The sequence below is a fragment of the Leucopleurus acutus genome, assembly GCF_964270905.1.
Source record: "Leucopleurus acutus genome assembly, chromosome: 5".
NCBI classification, from domain to species: domain Eukaryota; kingdom Metazoa; phylum Chordata; class Mammalia; order Artiodactyla; family Delphinidae; genus Leucopleurus; species Leucopleurus acutus.
The window spans coordinates 68,552,051-68,565,840 of NC_139147.1; the positions used below are offsets into that span (position 1 = coordinate 68,552,051).

Below are 13,790 nucleotides of genomic sequence, written 5' to 3' on the forward strand. Positions count from 1 at the left end.
ATAAAATTTTAAATGTGTATACTCATTGAGTAATTCTATTTTTAGGAATTTATTCTGCCATTATAGTTGTACATATACAAGGATAGTCTTTGCAACACTGTTTGTAACAAAAGACTGAAAATACCCTCAAAGTCTATCATTAGGGGTTGGGTTAAATAAATGGTGGTTTAATTGTTAGGAAAAGAAGACAGCCACAAAGCACTCTGCAGGGAGATGGGCAAATGGACAGGCTGGTGCTGAGCAGTGTGTGCCAGTGGCCTTTTACGTTGCCTGGAATGCACACTGGGGCAAATGCTAAGATCAATATTGGGTTAAAACTGAGGCCAAAGCCAGATAGCACCATCTCAAAACAAAACATCTGGGATTCAGGAATTAATCTGAAATCTCACCCCAAAGAATGTAATTATTCTTATAATTTTGCTATTAAAATTATATTAATACTAATTAAATCAAATAATTAATATTACATAAATTTTAAATTTGACATTACAGTACAGGAAAAGTAATTGCTTGGCATAGTCAGCTGCAGTTTTGTGGTGCTAAGTAGATGCTCACTTCACTGAGAACAGTAGAGAAGCCAGACATTTTTTTGGATATCACATTTTCCTGGACTTTTTTCTTTTCTCCATCCCTTTTATGTTATTTATTATGTCTAGATTAAAGGTGATTTATCATGGAAATTATACATGATTTGGTAATTTTTTCTGCCTACCTATGAAATGTTGAAGTAGAAAAACTGACATTCTTTTCTAGAAATCCATTTTCATAAGACGTGAATTCCCAAACAGAATTTATTCTTGAAAGACTCATAAGCTAAATGAAATTAAATACCAACATTAAACTTAATGGTTAAAGGTTATTTTGTTTAACATAATGAATGATAGACACCAAGCCAATTGGAAAATATTGGAATTATGACTTAATCAAATCTCTATTATTCTGCCCTGTATTTTTTTTTTTTAATTTTTGGCTGTGCTGGGTCTTCCTTGGGGCGCATGGGCTCTTCGTTGCGGTGCGTGGGCTTCTCTAGTTGCAGTGGCTCTCAGGCTCAGTAGTTGCAGAGCTCAGGCTTAGTTGCCCCACAGCACGTGGGACCTTAGTTCCCCGACCAGGGCTCGAACCTGCGTCCCCTGCATTGGAAGGTGGCCTCTTAACCACTGGACCACCAGGGAAGTTCCTGCCCTGTATTATTTTAAATTAACTCTTTTTTTTTTTTTTTTTTTTTTTGCGGTACGCGGGCCTCTCACTGTTGTGGCCTCTCCCGTTGCGGAGCACAGGCTCCGGACGTGCAGGCTCAGCGGCCATGGCTCACGGGCCCAGCCGCTCCGCGGCATGTGGGATCTTCCCGGACCGGGGCACGAACCCATGTCCCCTGCATTGGCAGGCGGACTCCCAACCACTGCGCCACCAGGGAAGCCCTTAAATTAACATTTATTAGTTCACAAAGACTGTAATGTTTTCCTAAAGTTATCTAGCTAACGTTCTCTCAGTATTCTTTTTAACTCTGAGTCTTGTTCCCTATTTATCTGCTATTTTAAAGGGTTTAATTGTGTTTGAACATAAAATTAGCAGCTTTCACAATCATTGTTTATTATTGGGGCATTTTACTCTTACAGTACTAAATATGCATATATATAGTTCAACTGACTAATTGAATTTTAACATATGAAGCATAAAGAGATTTTTCACTTCAAGATTCATCTAGACATTTATAGTGAGTGTTATCTACTAACAATAAATCTAAATAGTGTGCCCTGTGCATGTCACCAGAGTTGATGAGCTGATTGAAATACCGGTAACCTATGTAACCATGGCTGTAGCTCAGGTACAAGCTCGAGGGTGCTCTAAATGATGAAGTACACATTCAGCTATTTATGTTACCGAACGAAGTCTGTGTGCCTGATGCACAGTGAGGGCAAACAACACCAAAATGTTGGAGTTTGGAGCAGACAAAGGTTTATGGCAGGGCCATGCAAGGAGATGGGTGACTCATGCCTTAAAAACCCAGAACTCCACGAAAGCTTTCAGCAAAGCCCTTTTACAGGAAAGGTGAGGGAGGGGAGTGGTTTAGTTGTTGCAAACTTCTTGGTGTCAGATCCTTTGTCCTTGAGGTTAGGTCACGGTCAGGTCACGATGTTCCTGTAAACCTCCACCAAAACAAATGTTATTTCTCTGTTCCGACGAGAAAGGGCAAGGTCCCAAGGCTCAACCTTCACCCTCCGAGGTCCAGGTCCTGGCTAAGAGGACGGGGTCCCTGCGGGGGCCGGCTACCCTGCCCGGGAGCATTCATCCAGCACCCAGGCTGGGTCCTCCCACCAGTGCCCAGGCCCGGCCCACCAGGCAGATCTCAGCTTGTGGCGCCCTCAAGGCCAGGTCCCCAGACCCTGCCCAGCCATCACCACTGAGGACGCCGGGCACCCAGGACCCAGCCGGCCCTCAGGCTTTTCATTTACACTGGAGAGAATCATTTGTGTAGGATCATTTGTGATCCTACACAAAATCATTTGTGAAGGAGTACATGTTGTGGCGAATACCAACCAGGCGAATTCACAGCTCACCGTCGCCCTTCTTTGAGAACAGCCCACCACAGAGACGGACCTGAAGAAACGACGGGTGACGTCCTTGCAGCCTAACCCTGACCTCTGGCCGCCTCCTAGGGGTAGACAACCGGTCTCAGCGTATCAATTTTTGAAACTTGAACGGAAAGACTGAAGCTGGTTGAAGCTGTTACCTTAATGGCAGTGTCCATATACTCCAGTTGCTGAGGCCTCCATGGACTGCGACCCATGGAGACTGTCACTGTTATCAGGTCGCAGAGCTGGGTCCTGGGCCCAGCCAGTGGTCGGCCGTGGCGAGGGCTCTGGAGCTCTGCGGGACACAGCCCTCAGCCTGTCCCCGGGCCCCCCAGCTCACCCACCGGCCCCGAGGCCAGGGGACCCGGAGGGCCCCAGGGAGAAGGCCGGGATCCGCCTCTCACCGCACTCTGCCAGGAGAGCCCTGCGAGGCTGACTGCTGGCGGAGCCTGACCTCTAACTACTGCGCTAAGGTCTCACCCTAATGTGCGTGCACTCCACCCGTTACAGTTGAACTTCCAAAAGCAGAGGCTGAAGGCCAATTCACAGATTTTGGGCTGAATAGCAAGGTCAAAGCCAAACTTCAGTGACACACAAATACACATCATATGCATGTGTATCCACTGTCCACCTCTATCCGCCTCAATGAAGGGGAACTTGGGGCCCAGGAATCAAAAATGGGAGACTCTGAGGAAGACATTTCCCCAGGTTCCTGTGTGAGGACAGCGGGTTCAGGGTGCCTGATTTCCCCTGAAGATGACCCAGCCCTGAGTAGCACAGCCGACTCTGAGACAAGTTAGAGGTGGCAGAGACAGGGCCAGAGTAACACTGGAGCACTTGGCTAGCACCAAAGAGGAAAAAGCACCACGTACAAGAATTTTTCCCAAAGCTCTAGGAATCACAGAAGTTGGTAGAGACTCTGGGCCCAACCCTGACATGACATAGGCCAGAAAACTGAAATCCAGAGAGGGAAGAGATTTGCTGAGGTCACACAGCTGGTGAGCAGTAAAGCTAGAGACTGAGCCATCCTCCCACACAATGAATAGGAAGAATGGCTACTGGAGGAAGATTGCTTGTCCAGCTGTCAAAGCAAGTTTGGTCAATATCCTCTCTCTCCAGACGATAGGCGCTAAATCAAACTAAAATTTAACTTTGAATATAGAGGCTTGAATTGTGCCGTGTGACTTTGGAACCAGGACTTGGAATCCAGCCTCTAGTCGGGGAAGCCCAGATCCTCACCCAGGTGTACTGCCTCCTGTCAAGGCCACCTGCCTGACCATGTGGGGAGATGATCCCTTTCATTGTTAATGGGCTCCTAGCCATCGATGCTTGAGGGTCATACTTGACCTGCTCAAGGACTGGGCTGTGAGACAAGGACCCTGTACTCTGGGTCCCAATAACTGTCCACCACATGGCCAGTGTCTGCCACCAGAGAGGAGGAGCCCAGTTTTTGTTTCTTGTCTAAATCTCACCTGCCCTGACAGGTATAGGGGACCCAGCTCTACTTCCTCCTCCCAGAGAAATGAACCTCTCAACACACACTCTGTTCTTTTTCTCCCTCTAAGGCACCCCTTCCTCTGGAGTGCATAAGGCTGTATGCTCCCCTAAGTCAAGTCCCAAACCAATAGATCCCCAGCCTGGATCCTGTCTTTGTTTAGAGTAACTGACACTATGCAGCATATGCAGAAGGAGAGAACTGTGTCCCCTAAAGCCTGCATCCCTGAGATTCATGGTGGTGACAGTGAGAAAACTCATTACTTCAGTTTCATTCAAGCAAAATCCGTATAGTTTCCTTTAAAAAAAAACCACAAAAACCCAGTAGTTCTATGTGAAAAATTCAAATATCTATGTATCAAAACAGGCATAGGATCAATTAAGGAAATATTTAAATCTTTTTTTTTTTTTTTACCAAAGGTTAATATCTTTTAACCAAAGGTTAATATCTTCTACAAAGCAATAGGGAAAAGATGACCACCTAAGAGAAAAGGTACAAAATATCCTTCTTAAAAATAAGAAATGCAAACGGCCAATATATAAATGGAGGGAAATGGTCACTCAGTAAATATTTTAAAAACTTAAACAATTACGCTTTAAAAAATTATCAAGTTGATAACAAGCAGTTGGACTGCCTGGGTTGAACCGTCACTGACTAGCTGTGTGACTTTAGGCAAGTTATTTAAATTTATTAAACCTCAGTTTCCTCATCTGTAAAGTGGGCATGGCAATAGTACTTTCCTCTCAGGACTGTTGTGAGAACTGAATAAGAGAAATGACCAGCACTTGGTATGGTGCTTGGAGGTGACAGCACTTATCAGAGTTAGCTACTAGCATTAGAAATAATGCAATGAGAATGTGCTGCTGGTGGCTGTGTACTCCCATCAGCAAGAGATTTGGCCACAGAGGTTAAGGGCAATCGCTTCTGGGAATTTATCCTAAGGACATAGAGATACGGATAAGAAGGTCCATAATAGCATTCTTTGGTAAAGAAAAATTTGAAACAAATCAGAGTGGTTTAAATAAATTATGATTAATTCATGTGAAGGACTGATACTTTTATGTAACAGATGGTGCGTGCATGCACACACATGCGGTGTGTATTTTGCCATGACACACATGGGTTTCCACCCCACTGATGCCATTCCAGTCAAAAGTGGCTGGGCATGACCCGGGAATTCTTCATGACTGCTTGCTACAGACCTGACCAGTGCCTGACATATATGAGTGGCCCCTGTGAAGCAGGCACCCTGGGCCCTAGAACACTCTTGAACTTCATTGGCTCTACCAGGTTCAAGGGAATCCAAAACCCCAAGATCTAACACAGGCCTCTACAGGCTCTGGATTCATGGGGTGAATAGAAACTCAGTGAGGAATTCCCAAACTGCAGAAATACTCATTATGTCCCCTGAGCTCTCACTGACTGGGCTCCACCTTGGCCTGAGGACACGGCTATTGCAGTTGAGCCAGTAAGCACAAGGGAGTCCAAGACACGAGGTCCAGGAGTGCTCCTTTCTTTCTCCTCCTCCCCTCCCCAAGATCCTCTACTTCCTCTACCACCGGGATCTCACACTTTACAACCTGACCTACAAATAGATTTTGCTGCAAATCCTGTAATTGATCCAGCCAATTAAGTCAGGAAATTCCTCTCTAAACTTAACATGTCCATCAATCTCATCCAAAATGGTGGCACGGATGTGGTGGGCTGAGGCTTTGAGGCTATTTTGATTTAATCCAGCCAAAACTACAGAGGGCTTCCCCCACCTCACAGATTTACTCATTTCTCAGTCAGTTCTGGTTTTATTAAACTCAGCAATGTAAGCACCTCATAAAATAATCTTCATCAATACTCCCCTGCTGGACTCACACATTTCCACTGTGGAAGTGCTGCCGATTAGAGCTGCTAAGGCAATGGGCAGAAATCTCCTGTTGTATTGCCTTTGGTGTACTTGTGTCCCTACTTGTGAATCTGTGATTATCCCTCTTTTCCAACAAGGGTTTGGGGCAACGTGTGTATGTGGAGATTTACTCACAAATGGAAAGTTATCCTCTATTAAAGTCAAACTCTACTGGGGTCATCTCCCCCACCCTGAGAAGACCATCTGTCACCCCAGTGCATTGCTCTAATTGACCAGACCGGGCCAAGAGAAGCCCACACACATATGCACGAAGACGACGTTACATTTGGAGACTGGATACCATCTTTAATAATGCCACAGCCCAACATCCTTTTTGTTGCTGCGGCAGATTGTGATTGTGTGTGTACATGTGTGCGTTCCTGAACAGATGAGGGCCCAGCAGAGACTCCCACGCGGGTCTCAGCCAACAGCTCTGTTGAGCAGCAACTGGAAAGCCGTCTCCACTGGCCTCCCGCCTCCCTTCCTCCTGGGTCACCTTTCGTGCACTCTGATTGAAAGGCCGAGGAATGTGCCAGCCCAGATTAAAGGACTTCTCAGCACAGATCAGTCTCCAGCCCCCAGTCCTCACTGCCTCTGACCAGAGGGATGTCGCTGGGTAAAGCAGACTGCTAGGCAAAGGTGGACAACCTGCTCCAGCCTTGGTCCCCATGTCACACTGGGGCAGCACCACAATGACCCAGCCCTGGGCAGAGAATCCAGAACTACTGGGGTCATTTGACTAGTTTCTTTCAGAGATAATCAGGATGTAGCCCAGGCCCTTCCTGGGGCCAGCCAAAGAGGGGCAGACTCAGCCCCTGATAGCTATACGGGCTGTCATTTCCAACCCAAACCTAAAAGCCTGCCCTTCACTCTCCAATTCTCCACTCTCCAATTCCCTCACACGCCTAGTAGGTCCACAGCCCAGACATGGCAGGGGAGATCAGCATGACGGTGGGTTCCAAGGAGGCCATGAGAGACCTGGGCTGAGCCGGAACTGCAGCCGTGTGCCAGCCTGAAGCCAGCCCTCTCCCCCATGGTCACCGCCAGCCAGAGCTCTTTGAAGCCAGATGGGACCCCACAAGGCAAGGCAGCAAGTTCTTGGCCTAGTGCAGAGGGAGAAAACCAAACTGGCTCCACCGTCCCACCTCCACCTGCTCTGTGCCTTAGGAAGGCAAGGAGCCCAAGTCCCCAGGACAGTGGTATCAGCTGTTGGGGAAGCACCGTTGTCCAGGTGAGGCCTCAGGCCGGAAGCTGTGTTTGTTCAGTGGGCTCGGGTAGTAGGTGGTCGTGTACACATTGGTCTGCTGCAATGGGTAGAAGTTGGCTCTATCATCGGGGATCAGGTTATTCTTATTCAGGGTCTGTGGGAGAAGGAAAGAACAAGAGAGGAAGGGGTGAAGGGAGAGACGGGGAAAGAGGACAGGCCAGAGCAAGGGAATCAGGAGCCAGTCAATGAGAGAACGTCTGGCTGCTGACACAGTGTTCTGCCCACCATGCCACTGCTCTCTCCCGAGTGCCCAGCCTAGTTATGTCCAGCGTAGGGCCAGGACCACTACACCCTTCACCCTGCCCTCTGCTTCTCCGAGAGGACTCCCACCTTGAATTCCATGGGTGTGTACTTCTCATTCTTGGGGGCACCCCCGCCCTTGTAATGCAGGTGGTTGGGGGTGGCGGGATGGACGAGCGTGGACTCCTGGGACTGGTGCCGGCAGTGCTGGCAGTACAGGTACACCGCCAAGGTCAGCAGCCCAGAGCCCATGAAGCAGGAGATGCCTGTGGCCACCAGGTGGAGGAGACTGAACTCTGGGAGAGAGAAGAGACAAGAGGTAAGGAAAGGGCCACTGTGAAGACCCCCAACTGCCCCCCAATAGGAGGCTCTGAGACATAAAGGGAAGGGCTTTGAAGCCAGAGTCATCAGAAACAGGAAGGCTGCGTGGCCTGTCCCCAGGGGCCTGTCTCACAGGACCACCTGTGGCTTGGGTCGGAGGAGGCAGCCAGTGGTGTGGAGTTGGGTGACTCTTCTTGAATACAGACTTGACCACCACTTCTTAGCTGAGGGGCATGGATGGAATTGCCCAGACTCTCCTACACGTGGTCTAAAGCAGTGCGGGACCTCAACAAGGTTTGTGGGTCTGGAGCGAGAAGTGGAGAGACTCCAGGTTTCAGAGTAGGTGGGTCTCCTTGTTGGGGGGGGGGGGCGTGGATCGTCATGAGGTGGGGCAGGTCCCTTTTACCTCCACAGCCAGTGGCCTCATCCGCACTGGAGGCAGGCAGGACCACTGCAGGAAGACAAGCAGAGTGGGTGTAAGAGGCCGGGAGCAGAGGACGTGAGTCCCTCCAGGGCGGTGTGTGTCTCGGAGGACCCCGGGTCAGCGCCGACCTGTGGGACTGCACCTGGGGACCTTCATTTTCCTTGGTCTCCCCCCAGGCCCCACCTCTGAGAAAGGTAGGCCCTTCCGTCAAATGAGGACGTGCAAAGGCCCAAAGTGTGCGAACCTCCCACCCCGGCATTTCATCCTGCACCCCGCAGGATGCTTCAGAAGGGGAAGGAAGCTGGGGCTCAGGGCAGGAAGGGTCAGTGTGAAGGTGCTGGCACCCCGCAGGATGCTTCAGAAGGGGAAGGAAGCTGGGGCTCAGGGCAGGAAGGGTTGGTGTGAAGGCGCTGGCTCAGAGACCTACCGGGCATCTCCCGGACACTTCAGAAGGGGAAGGAAGCTGGGGCTCAGGGCAGGAAGGGTCGGTGTGAAGGCGCTGGCTCAGAGACCTACCGGGCATCTCCCTGGAGGGGCAGGGGCGGCTCTGGCTGCTGTTTCCAGCACAAGTGCTGGGCCCGGGGACCAGCTCCTCGCAGTACCGGCCACGGCTTTGGACTCCATCCTCCGTGCATGCACTCCACTCAGACCATGGCGACCAGCCTTCTGTGTGTTGTGGGTTGGGACGAGGTTAACCACCCAGACCCCCTCAGTGGGGATGCGCAGGCTCCGCATTGCTCCCCAGGCCCTGCCAGATGCACTTCGTACCTGGGCAGGCCTGTGTGGCACACAGCGCCTCCTCCGTGTGCAGCCCGAGACAGATGTCCTCGCCCGGAGAGGGGGCGGGGCTGCTGCAGGAACGGGTGCGTTGATAGTGGCCGCCACCGCAGGAGGCTGAGCATGGGGACCAAGAGGTCCAGCAGGACCAGGCACCCCGCACTGCAAGGCGATGGGGTGGGTGAAGAGGGGCTGCAGGTGCAGGCATGGCCCAAGACAGTCTTCTACCCCAACCCAGGCTAGGCCTCTCAGGGCCACACTGCCCTCAACATCCGCCCTGCCCCAGCCCTACGGTCCACTGTTAGGGAGTCCCCCTCCCCTCAGGGGTGGCAGGAGAAATGCAGGCTGCAGAGGGGACACCAAAAACCAACTTCGCCTCAAATCAAGCTCCTTGTCTAGCTAACCCATTAAAGGAGAGAAAACAGCGACACGGAGGGTGAGGAAATGCCCTGGTCCCTGCGAGCAGCTGCCGTGTCCATGCTCAGGGCAGAAAATTGCTCTGGGGGCCCTGTACAGAGTTGGCAGGGAGGAGAGGTCTCCAAGCAGGAGTTAGTTGTAGCCTGGGGAGGCCTGGGAGTCTCCCCGATGGGGGTTCCCTGGGCGAGGGTTTCCCTGGGCCAAGATTCCTTAGTGGAGGATTACCTGGACAAGCTTGGGGGTTGCAGTCCTGGTACTCGGCAGCGTCACCCACGCACGGCAGGCCCCCGTTGCGGGGCTCCGGGTTTGTGCATGTTCTCTTGCGGACGCGGAAGCCCAGCTCACAGTCTCGGGAGCAGGAGGTCCACGGGCCCCAGGCGGCCCAGCCCCCGCTCACCGTGTGCGGGGAGGTGCCCCCGCTGCGCAGGAGCTCCTCCACCAAGGCTGGGGGGATACAGGGGGGCTGGCCTCAGCCACAGAGGGCTCCCACGGCAGCCCAAAGGCCTCCCGCCTTCTTCCAAACCGCACATCCCCTCCCTGCCCCCTCCTCCCCCAGCTCTCACTCCCGGCCCCGCCCCATCGCTCTGGGCCTGGGAGGGAGGGTGGCGGGTGGGGAGACGCAGGGCTGTACCGTCCGTGTCGCAGGCTCCAGAGCCGTCCGCGGGGCAGGTTCGGGTCTCCGTCCTCCTCCGGCCAAACTGCAGCCCGTGGGGGTCGGCCAGCGGCGCGCGGCACGTGAAGCGGAAGCGCTGCTCCTGCCGCGCCCCGCCCTGGGTCACGTTCACCGGTAGCCAGGGCGTCCACGGCGTGTTGCGCCGCACTTCGGGGCAGCCTTCATGGTTGCAAGTCTTGAACTCCTTCGGGAGGAGGACTGGTGCTCTTGCACAGCCTCGCAGCCCCAGGCCTGTCCCGCGCTCCGCCCCCCGCCCCTTCTCTGCACTCCCCTTGGCTCGAGGTCCAGGCATCCCGCGCCCGCCCCCGGCCCGGCCCTCACCACGCCGCAGCCCGGGCAGGAGTTGCCGTTCTCACAGGCCCGACGCCGCGATTGCACACCGCTCCCACAGTGGCTGCTGCACTTGCTCCAGGAGCCCCAGGATGCCCAGAAGATGGGCACCGGGCAAGGCGTGTTTTCGTTACAGAACCTGACGGGGAGAGGGGGAGGAGTCGTTACCCTAGGGAACGGGCACCCCTTTCCCTATGAGAGGTCACTGAGATTGCGAGACTGGGAAAACGAGGGTCCACTGGACCACCTGGAGAGTCCAGGCCACCTTCTAGGGGGCCCGGGAAGTCGGCGACCTCGGGGCTGGCTTGTCGCAGAAACCAACAGCCACGCCCTAGCTCACCGCTCCTCCCGGCTCTTGCCCACGCAGATGCGGCCCCCGTGGCGTGGAGCAGGGTTGCTGCAACTTCGCTGGCGGACCTGGAATCCAATCCCACAGGAGGTGCTGCATAGGGCCCACGATGACCACGGTGTCCACGCGCCGTTCCTGGTGGGGCCGGAGGGGATAGAGACAAATGACCCTCTGAGCTCTAGCTTCTCAGATCTAATCACATCTGCACGGATGGATTTTGTATTGTTGTCAGGAAGTGCGATTGACAGGAGATAGTTCCTAAGCAGGCCTTCTCAGGAATGACTTATTCATTCATTTGTTCACTCCTCAAACATGCACTGAGAGCCTTCTTCCATATATCAGGCTGTGCTTAGGGTTAGAGCACAAAGATATACCCACATGGCCTCTACTCGCAGGGGAAAAGGACATATTCTCTAGAGAAGGCCTTTGCCATCTGCAACCTTTGTTTCAGCCTTGTTGGTTGGCAGACCCTGGTATTCAAACCCATGCTCTCTCCCCTGTTCTACTACTGCACATGCTTTGCTCCAACCTCAAGACACCACCCACTCTTGTCTCCTTTGCCCCTAATTTTCAAATTTTGGCACTACCAGTTACTGGCTGTTTAAGGCTGGGCAAATTACCGAAACCTTCAGTGCCTCATCATACTCTTATCTTTAAATTAAGGATAATGATTGTATTCCTACCCCATGAGGTTGTGATGGTTAAATTAATAAATGTAGTGTATATAAAATTATTTTAAGAGTGTCAAGGATTATGGGTTATTTATTTTAATCACTTTAGGGAGTCCTCAGGTAGTAGGCAGTGTGCAAGCTCTCTCTCTCTCGCTCGCTCTAAATATATATATAATATGATCTCATTTAACCCTCCCAACAACCTTCAGGGTGGGCACTGTAACCCTCATTTAGAGAAGCTCAGAGTGGTTAGGTAGCTACCACCATCCCATGCTGTCCCTCCTGTTTGGGACTGCAAGGCTTGTTGAGGATATGATCTGGCTAGGGATAACTCCCACGCCTCTTTGTATGAAGAGCACCGCAAGGCAGAAAGTTCTCTCCCACTGGAGTGGAAACTCTCCCAGGGCTCATGTTTCCTGCCTCAGACATCAGCCACCTGTCCAGTGCCCTGCACAGCCCTGAGGTGTTTTCTGTCCCTTAGTGCAAACAGCTGGCTGGGGATGCCCCGTTCCCTCCATCCCCCCTCCCCCATTCCAAGGCCACCGCCAGCAAGCCCTGCGTCCTCACATACCTGGAGCAGTTGGCAACGTGGATGGCTGGCCCCAGGCAGTCACAGCCCCCACAGCGGGGTCGGGGGGAGTCACAGGCCCGGGCCCGACACAGGCAAGAAGCTGAGTTGTCCCCATCTAAGTGCTCACACGGTTGCCATGGTGACCATGGGCCGAAGCCCCCATCCCGAGTCACATTTCGCACCTGAAGACACACACCAGGAGCAGGACCCTGTCACACAAGGCAGGGGCAGGGAAGGTACAAGGTCCCAGGGCTGTGGGGACACTGATGGAGAGTCAGGGCCTGAATTCGGGGGAAGAGGTCCCTGGTGGGGGGGTACCAAAGGGTTCTCACAGGACATGCTGTGATGTTCTGGGTCCAGAGGCTCATGTTGGAGCTGTCCTCAAGCGTGCTGCAACGTTGCTGCTTCCCGTCCCAGCCGCAGTACGGGTCCCGTGCCCCCAGGCATGCCCTGCCAGACAGAGGTCCAGAGACTCAAGCCCGCTGGACTCCCACCATCACCTGCATCCCAAGAATACACCTGGACACTCTCCTCTGGGCACTTCTTTCATTCAGTTGTCCTCCACAATAATAACAAAGTTCACTGAGTACTTACTGTGTGCCAGGCATCGTTTTAAGCACTTTAGAAGCATGAATTAACTCAATACAACAACTCAGTGAGGAAGGTACTGTTATTATCTTCATGTTACATGGAGGAAACCCAGAGCCGACCATGGACTCACACTATGGTGCTCCAGAACTCACACACTTAGTCAAGAGATTACTGCCTTCCCTGAGTCTGGGTGCCCCACAGTCCTCATCTAGGGCCACAGGTGAAGATGTGGTGAACAGAAATCCAAAGAGGTAGTTCCTCCCTGCTAGACACTATGATTATAGTGATGGAAAGGCCCTTACAGATGATCTGGCCCAGTGGTTCTCAACCCTGGCTGCACGTTAGAATCACTCAAGGAGATTTTTTTAAAAAATTTCCTTCATTAAAAAAAAATAGTAGTTATTTATTTATTTGGCTGCGCCAGGTCTTAGTTGCGGCGTGAGAGATCTCTGTTGCGGAATGCGGGCTCTTAGTTGAGGCATGTGGGATCTAGTTCCCTGTCCAGGGATCGAACCCAGGTCCTCTGCATTGGGAGCGCAGTCTTAACCACTGGACCACCAGGGAAATCCCTAAAGGATCTTTTTTAAAAATACTGATACATGGGCCCACCCCAGACAAGAATTTCTGGGTGGGTGGGCTGGGGATTTAAAAGCTTGAGGTGGGGGGCTTCCCTGGTGGCACAGTGGCTGAGAGTCTGCCTGCCGATGCAGGGGACGCGGGTTCGTGCCCCGGTCCGGGAAGATCCCACATGCCGTGGAGCGGCTGGGCCCGTGAGCCATGGCTGCTGAGCCTGCGCGTCCGGAGCCTGTGCTCCGCAACAGGAGAGGCCAGAAACAGTGAGAGGCCCGCGTACCACAAAAAACAAAAATGCTTGAGGGTGCATTCCTCAGGTGATTGCAATGAACAGCATTAGAACTGCTGTTCCAGGGCCACTTCTGTCAGGGTTCTCAAGCCAAGAGATGAAGTGCCTTGTTCCAATCCATGACAGGATAAGAAAAGAGTGAAGAAAAACACAGAGTAGATGCTGGCCCCAGCCCCTCACTCAGGATCCCTTGCCCTCAGCCTCTCCTGCTCACAATTCTCCCAGAGAAGAAAGAGGAGACCAGATTCTCCATGGACACGCCTGCCCTGCCCTGCCCCATCCTGGCCGCCTGGGGACCTGCGAGACCCCCCTGGCACCAGCGCCTGAGCTCT

General features: G+C 52.5%; 1 protein-coding gene across 2 annotated transcripts in view; it reads right to left on the bottom strand.

The window, feature by feature from the left end:
• Positions 1 to 7,167: 7,167 nt before the first annotated feature.
• SEMA5B (semaphorin 5B) overlaps positions 7,168 to 13,790 on the bottom strand; it is a gene marked incomplete at both ends in the record, with an annotated part of 37,072 nt that continues 30,449 nt past the window's right edge. Inside the window, 11 exons of one of the 2 annotated variants that reach the window (XM_082839856.1) lie at positions 7,168 to 7,326; positions 7,563 to 7,768; positions 8,200 to 8,244; positions 8,734 to 8,883; positions 8,986 to 9,156; positions 9,637 to 9,855; positions 10,043 to 10,268; positions 10,406 to 10,553; positions 10,755 to 10,898; positions 12,006 to 12,187; positions 12,338 to 12,455. In XM_082839856.1, coding sequence (XP_082695982.1) covers positions 7,168 to 7,326; positions 7,563 to 7,768; positions 8,200 to 8,244; positions 8,734 to 8,883; positions 8,986 to 9,156; positions 9,637 to 9,855; positions 10,043 to 10,268; positions 10,406 to 10,553; positions 10,755 to 10,898; positions 12,006 to 12,187; positions 12,338 to 12,455 — 1,768 coding nt within the window. The remainder of the gene's footprint in view (positions 7,327 to 7,562; positions 7,769 to 8,199; positions 8,245 to 8,733; positions 8,884 to 8,985; positions 9,157 to 9,636; positions 9,856 to 10,042; positions 10,269 to 10,405; positions 10,554 to 10,754; positions 10,899 to 12,005; positions 12,188 to 12,337; positions 12,456 to 13,790) is intronic. The other variant, XM_082839855.1, reaches the window with a different exon arrangement.